Source organism: Patiria miniata, unplaced genomic scaffold (genome assembly GCF_015706575.1).
Source record: "Patiria miniata isolate m_02_andy unplaced genomic scaffold, ASM1570657v1 HiC_scaffold_25, whole genome shotgun sequence".
Classification (NCBI taxonomy): Eukaryota; Metazoa; Echinodermata; class Asteroidea; order Valvatida; family Asterinidae; genus Patiria; species Patiria miniata.
This window is the reverse complement of record NW_024037064.1, coordinates 10,122,103-10,130,546: the sequence shown is the minus strand read 5'-3', so window position 1 is coordinate 10,130,546 and position 8,444 is coordinate 10,122,103. Positions and strand designations below refer to the sequence as shown.

At 37.7% G+C, this 8,444-nt stretch overlaps 1 protein-coding gene across 1 annotated transcript; it reads right to left on the bottom strand.

The window, feature by feature from the left end:
• Positions 1-329: 329 nt before the first annotated feature.
• On the bottom strand, positions 330-8,052 carry LOC119733433 (E3 ubiquitin-protein ligase TRIM33-like). The gene is made up of 3 exons (XM_038207002.1): positions 7,960-8,052; positions 4,390-5,692; positions 330-3,652 (listed from the first exon to the last, which is right to left on the bottom strand). Exons 2-3 carry the CDS (start codon positions 5,684-5,686, stop codon positions 3,030-3,032), a joined length of 1,920 nt encoding a protein of 639 aa, XP_038062930.1. The 5' UTR covers positions 5,687-5,692; positions 7,960-8,052; the 3' UTR covers positions 330-3,029.
• Positions 8,053-8,444: the final 392 nt, after the last annotated feature.

Below are 8,444 nucleotides of genomic sequence, written 5' to 3'. Positions count from 1 at the left end.
ACTAAATTGCACTAAAAACGGTAAAACATAATAATTAGAAATGGATATTTGAAAAAAATTGGAGGTCATATAACCTCTCTGAAATATCCAATTTACTACAAAAATAAACCGCTTAAAGTGAAAAAAAAAAATACATGTATCCTCGGTGCCGTACTGGAAGGTGTTTTCAAAGAGTCATCCGGGGTGATTCAAAATTAAGTTTGTAATATAATCACTCCTAAACTTAATAAAGTACAATTTTTTCCTTCGATTTCTCAATTAAATTGAATACATTTGTATTCTGAAAAAGGAAAAAAAACCCACATAAATAAATCAGATATTAACCGCGTAATTACTTTGCTTTTAACGTGCATGGGTTATATTTATTTAGCATTGTGGGGCAAATGTTCTGACTGACTTACGAAATTCCTACTTTGTGTAATCAAATACAGTGTCGATAACGGGACTATTTAATTAGGACTTTAAAGGATGAATGTCATTGACAAAAAGTCCAATCAATTAGAGGGTTGTCGGCGTAATGAGTAAAACATGCCCCATGTAAGTCACTTTTAACAAAGCTTCATATGTAAGCAAATGATTAGTAAAGAAATCCTCGCTTTATTGAAATAAAAAATAAGGTTGTTTATTTGTTTAAAATTATTCCGTGGAAATGGAAAACATTAAGCCAAAATATACGGATAGACAAGTATATCATGAGACGAGTGTAAGGCACTGAATGCGCGGTCGATCTATTTGAACTTCGTTCAATATTGGCACTCCAGGAGATTTAGTATGGTCCCGTGTCAGGCTGACCCTTTCTGTCTGCGCAACCTGAATTCAACTACAAACACGTACTGTTGTCATGAAGCCCTGTGTATCGGCCTTTCACATGCAGTAGTTAAATACACGACTCCAAAAGCCTGTATACAAATGATGCACCACAGTTTACTATAAAAACAAGATGTAGCATTTAAAAAAAATCATTTTGGCCAATAACCGATCACTTGGCTTGAATTTTACCCTTTAAAAAATATTAGGTTATCTTACGTTTATTTCAGTGTTCTCGATTTACAAACTTATCCTCATGTAATCTATATGAACCAAAATCTAGTCAAAATATATCGTTGATTTCGAGAAAAAATAACACATGTATAATTGGACTTTTGATTAAAAGATAAAACAATTCTCGTAATTTCTGTTCATGATGCATAAAGGACTGATAATAAAGGACTGCACAAAGGACTGATAATGATAGAACAATAATCCTCAGTTGTCAGATCCAGTGTATTGTTTGTTGAAAAATAAAATACATCTAACGTACCAGAACAATTGATATACAAACAAATCGTAATAATGGTATCCCAAACTTTCTCTCGAATAACGATTTAAGTTATTCATCTCTATAGTACTTGATCTTAGGACGAATTTTTATATACATGAATTAACAATCTTATTTGCTTCAACCACGCTTACGGTTAGGGTTTTCCCTTCAATTTCATTCTTAAACATTTTTTTTTACAAACTTTCACCGCATTTGATTCAATGTGATATTTTGTTTTCTCTTACTTTTGGGGGGAATTCAAGTCTATAACCATCAACCAAGCCATTTTTTTTCAGTTGAAAAACAGCTGAACTCAGCCAAATTAACATTTAATTAACAGGAGCAAAGTGAAATCAACATAGAATGATACAATTCCCAGAATTGCGCATTTACAGGCGAGCTGAACTAGAATTCAAATACCTAACATACTTATACTTAACACAGTTGGCATGTATTGCTTAAACTATGATACATTGTCATTAGTGTATGCGCATCCAACTGGACATCTAGGCTAAACTTCAATGTATTGTTCAACCCTCCTGCTGTCTGATCAGTCACAGACAGTCAACAAATCAACCCTCTTTCTTATCATGCCTCTTATGGCTAGTCACCAAACAGTCAGATCATACATGTATTTCAAGCAAGCACTGTGACTAGTCAAATTAAGTCAACAGACACAAGCAGATAAGTAGTAGGCACATGTCTTATCTATCACCTACAGTCAAAGCATAGCTGTAGCACGACACATAAACTATCACAGCCAGTCAATCCTGCTTTATTTTGTCAGAGAGCACTCAATCGTGAAAAACAGTCACTAGACTGATTTTGACTGAAAGGAAAACTTGCACAGAATGTTTGTTTGCATAGGAGGGATAATGACTAGCCAATATTATAACGAGTAGATCGTTGATATCAGTATTATTCCATACCATTGATGGGGTCAATACAGTCAATTTTATAGAATTGATTGGATTCAATTGTCATAATCGGTATAAATTTGTTGCAAGAGCCGTAATATCGTATTGCGCATGTAAGTCATAAGCAAAACTGCGATGTCATTTTTGGCAAAACATGTACTTTTTTTGTTCTTGCTGTGCGTCGATATTGACAGTTGCCCGAGTTATTTTGAGCTTTTATTCGAAGCATTTTTGTTGTCTTCTAATTACCAAACCCTTAGTTATCAGGAACTGCGCATTATTTGTTAAGTAAAGGCAACAACTAAAAAGGGTGACTCATTATAATCCGAAACGGCCATTTATCAAAGAAAAATAAGTTTTGTTGAACATTGAAAATATTGCCTTTTTGAAATATGCAATTTACTGAAAATATAAACTGCTTACAGTCGAAAAATGGTACGTTTCCCCGGTGTCGCATTGAAGAATGTTTTAAGAAATTCATCATTTCTCTCTTTCAAGTGATCATTGTGTTAAAATAAGGTTTAAACCAAAGACCAACATTGACAGCTCTACATAGACATGTATATACTTGATGAATTAAGACGAAAAATTTTCAACCGACCACAGTTGTGGACTAAATTGACCGATTGATAAAAAAGTCGAAGAATTACAGGCAACACATGTAAACCAATACTGTATAGCCTAGGTTTTTTTTTTATTACTTGTGGTATCAGTGTGCCTTTTTATTGTGGCAATTAGAACCATTCTCTCATTTTTCTATCGACATTTCACCCATGCTTATAAATTGACATGACTGATAACAAAATGTCGTATCACACCTGGCGATACGTCTTTACCGAGTAGAAGTCAGCCACTGCCAGCTGCCCATCAGATGAGAATGTGATACCCTGTGGGTAGTGCAGACCCTGTGCGATGCACTTGAGAAAACCACCTTGAGGGTCATAGTGGTGGATATGACCCGTGTCATCACCATTATGCATTACAACATAGATACCTGAGCTATCGGTGCATACACCATTGCAGTATCTCACTGGTTGACCATTGATGGTGGGTTTTAAGGTGCGTTTTGTAGCACCATTGCCACCGGCAATATCCACTGTCTGTGATTTAAAGCCACTTATTATAACTCGATCATTGCTGTCAAAAGCCAGAAAATAAGGTTTAATCTTGACTGGTATGGTATGAAGGAGCTCACCATCAGTGGGGCTGTGCACTGTCAATACCATCCTCGCCACATCACCCACTGCAATGGTACCATCATTCTTGACAGCTACGCTCTGGAGGTCAACCGTGGTCTTACCGACCTCACTCGGCGGCACCGTTGGGAACTTGTATGCCAGCGTGTTGTCGCTGTTGAACACCTTCACATGGGATGCGCTTTGCTCAACAACCACCAAGCGAATGTCGCTGCATGTAGCTGCGATGCCACGTGGACCTGTAGGGGGCGAGATGTAAAAACAAACAATAGTGGTCAATTTCAATCTGAATTGCAATTTATAAAAATATCAAAAATGAATTGGAGTGATGATTAATGTGTCCCTGGCCAAAAAATATACATTGTCAAATATACATTTACATTTGTACGTGTACATGTTAGGGATATCACTGTGTCTTAAGGTATCCTGTACATATTGATGTTTAAGCCTTTCGATAATTGCCTTTTGTATCTTTCAGTGGGATAATAGGAAAAAAAATTAAAAGACTCCTGACAACAGTTGAGAAATTAACCAGTGAACCAGTGTATCAGGAAAACTTATATTTCTTTCATTTTAAATGGATTTTTCTTGACCTTTCATCCTTTGAAAAAATGTCGTGAAACGAGCCAACAAATTTCATGAAAAAAAAACAAGAGCAATCTAATTAAAAATGCGTGGGGACAGGGCAAAAACCCAGTATCAAACATGAGGTTCAATTTACAGTAGTGTTTGTTCAATTTATGAAAAAATAGCAAGAAAATTAGATTTTTGACATGGACGATGCATTTACGTTTAAAAATCTACATGTTATGAACACAAAGGTATTCACTTAAAATGTTTCGCATCAAAGCTAGTGTGATTCCGTTTCATCAGATCTCGTGAGGAAAATTAAAAACAAAAATATAATGACGAGCAAAGAAAATGTTGTTTGTGTGCATGATTCGGCAGATTGCAATGAACGGTAATTTAAACTTACATCCTTGCATCGGTATCTTGCTTTTCTGGTTGCCATCGATGCTGCAAATCACAACACATTTGTTGTTGATGTCAGCCACTGCAATCTCATCAGGTTGACGAGCAGCAATGTCCCAAGCAAGACTGAACCCTCCTGGACCGCTTCCCACTCTACCAAACTCCCGACACAGCTCCCATTTGCTTTCCACCACCACCTCACCCAGCTTGATGCAACCAACACCTTCACTCTGCTTGAACTTCAGAAATGCAAGCCTGTTGTAAACTCTAGGCACACTCTGATCTGCCAACAATTTCAAGTCTTTGCTGATTGTGGCATAAAGTGAGAGAAAGTTACTATCTGATGCAGTCCGTGTCACCTCTCTTGCTGTGTCTAGTGAATGCTGACATCTCTCCGCTGCTAAGCCCATAGTTTTCTCACATTCGTCCAATTTCTGCCCACGATCTGTTTGGATGTTTTTGATGTCGTCAAGGATGCGATTTTCTTGAGCCGTTACCTCTGCTCGTATCTCAGCTGCTCTGTCTTGCACTTCTGTCATGACCTTCTCAACTGTGACACCTAAATCTTCTTTCATTCTTGAGACTTTTTCTCGTGACTCGTGGAGTTTTGTCATTGAGTTTTCAAGTGGAGGAAACAGTTCAGCTAATGATTGCTTGTACGTTGATATGGCCAGATTTCTGTCAATGTAAGAGTGTTCTGGCATACGGTGGTCAATGACAGTACAATCTCGGCAGATCAACACTTCACATGTCGTGCAAAAGAATCGTGTCACTTCGCCTTCATGTTTCGGACATTTTGAATGTTGCTTTGGGTTTTCCTTCGTTACTTTCACCCTTCCTTCACGAATGTCCTCCAAAGTAGCGATGATGTGGCTTGATGTAGTAGCAATTCTTTTGTGTGAACTTTGACAACGTAAACAAATATTTTGCGCACAGTCCAAACACCGACTTGTTGCCTCATTGCCATCATCACATGTCTCACATAGCAGCTTTGTGTCACCCGAACACACCAACTTTTCCTGCAGTTCAAACTCCTCAACCAGACCAATCAGATGAAAGTTGGTTTTCAGACCCTGCACACCCACCTCAGGAAGCTTTGTCTCCTGTCGACACACAGGGCAAGGGATCACCATAGAGTCCTGGTGCTTCGTGCTACGATATTTCAGCAGACATTGCTCACAAAAGCTATGCAGGCATTCCAGTATCTTGGGCTGTTGGTATCTCTCGTGGCAGATGCTGCACTCAAGATGATGTCTGCTGATCGTCTCTAGAGCTGAACTTACTGCAGGTCCAGTTGCCATTTTTGTCTAATAAATGTGAGAAAAAATATTTTATTTAAAACATAAGAGTGATACAAATGCATCATTCGCACGCTTTCTTTATGGGTAGGGACCAATAGTAATTGGCAGGATGTACTTTTGTATTTGATATGAATCGATGTTAATTAAAAAGAAACAAGTGCACAATCATATCCTTATCCATAAACTGCACCTCCCCTTCAAAACATCACATATTTTATTTTATTTGTGATGCTTCCTTGGATTTTGTGATATTGTTGGTTAATCCGGGAAGGCAGAAATCTGAAAGTGACTTTATCATCTAATATTGCACTTTATCATTATGTCAAATTTCTGAATGCAAAACATCACTAAATGTGCAAATTTAGTTGTAAGATGCTCCATAGTGGCCCGGCCCATGAAATTTTTCTCCTGGACTTCCTTTGTATTTAGAGCCACACAGCAATAGGCGTGCATGCTAAGATCTCCTGAAAAGGAAATTCACTTTCGAAGGACTGCTATACAGGCCTATATATGCTTGTGCATAACCAGGAAAATCGAAATCCGTACATCATGTAATATATTCAGGGGAATTTTGGAGTAAAACTAGTATATAGGCACCTCGAGGTCATGGATTTACAGATGTACCATGATGCACCATTGACCTTTTGATTATTTTGTGTAGTTTGTGCACTTAGGTAGATTTCATAGCGGATATCAATTGGAAAACAGTCTTAATTTGAAATTCAGGAAACACATCATTGTAGGAAACGTACAAATGTAGTACAATCGCAATTGGTGCGTGACTCAATATAGAAAAGTGGCCAGTATAGACATGTTTATGGGGCTAACTTCACAATACGTTGTGTATAGACATGGATAAAGTTATGGAAAGATTTCCATATACGAAGTTCACTCAACACCCTGTGTACAAACCCTATGAGATTGGACTGAACAATTCTAAGTGTTTTCTAAGAAAATGCTTGTATTTTCTCACTGCTCAAATTGACTTTGATGACATGAAATTGCTATCTGGGGGCTTGTTAGTCAATACAGAGGAAAATTAGTGAACTTCGTATATGGAAATCTTTCCAAAGTTATAGTCATACCATATAGGTCAGCAATACTGCCAAAAGAAGACACGACCTTTTTTCATAATTACAATATATATTCTGTTTTCATAAAAAGGTCCTTAACGAGGTTGAAATTAGCACTTTTGTTGTTCCTTACATGTATGTAGAGTCTTCTCATAGATTTGTAACTATCATGAACAGATGGATACTCCATTCTTTCCCATTATATTTTCTGGAATAACATGACATGGTTCCTCTTTATCGTTTTATTTCCATCTACGTTTATAATTATATTGTTTTACAAGCTGTCAGTGTCATTCGTTTTTAAAACATGTTAAAATCCATAGTCCTTTGCATCGACATGATCGAGAAATGCCATTACTCTATATATATTAACAGCCATATAACGAGTACACGTACAACATGTACATGTACGTTATACATGCACATGTTCATTTGTCATGTTTGTACATGTATCATAAAAAAATGTATTTGGATTCCCAAACGTATAGTCGTGTTCCCTAACGTGGCGCACTTCGAAGCTTACCCAAATTTCCTCGTGAAGTGTTGCCAAACCTCTTTGTTGACAAACCTCAAATTCATGCAGTGAAATGCTGGTACTTTTACCTTATTAATGCTTGCTGTTTAACCTTTGTGAACAATTTCGGTTTCATGAAATTTAAGCCGAAATTAAAAAACGGTGGCGTCCGGAAATTGGGCACAATTTGGCGGAGTGTTCCCTAACGTGGCGCACTTAAATAAATCTCGGAAAATTCCAAATTAACATTTAAGAATTTCTGTAAACTTGATAAATTCTGATAAATCATTATTATCTCTACCTGCATACGCAGCCAGATGTTTGTCACAAAATTATTTTCTTATTTTTCGGGGCATTTTCAAAGGGTTCACTTTGCACTTGAAAATAAAATCGGAAAATCACGCCAAAATAAGTTTTTCTTTTAACTTTGTAGCGGGTAAATAAACTCGCGATTTATGAACGGGAGTGTTTATAACTTGATAAAATTTCACTTTCTGTGAAATTTCAGTTAAAACTTTTGCTCTAGGTAGGCGCTACAGGCGAAAAATCAAAGTGCGCCACGTTAGGGGCCGCGCCACGTTAGGGTACATCAACAATACATGTATACAGACACGCAAAAAATGACACATCAGAATTTTACAACAAAATGCTCCTCCAGGATTTAAGACAAAGATTATTGTGCTCACATTTATCCGACGTTCCCTGTTTAGGCTGGTAAAAACTAAAATGATGTTTCTGTTGAGTCGAAAGAAGCAAATCTTCAGTTCAGGCTCGAAGCAATCAACGCGGAAGTGGAAGTCGACGTGAAATGTAATATGAAGAGCGCCTCCAAGGGACAGCACGGCAATTTTACCTGCGCTTCTTGTAGGTCAATGGCCGAGTTCGGGCAGCCTAGTCTTGACACGGGTTGTATTGTTCTTGCGACCGACCGGCGAGAACACGTACACGACTCACGAATACTGCACTCGGAACAGGATACCTGTCTGGGTTTCGCTCGCACCGTGGAGTTAATATAGCTCCACGCACAAACAAAATACCCGTGTCAGGAACAGACCGCCCGAACTCGGCCTATGGTACAAGTTAAGTAGATGTTCGTGATCAGCTGTTCGAATATTTCACTCACTCTGACTCTGGACAAAAACTGAATCTAAAATCAATTAAGGAATAATAC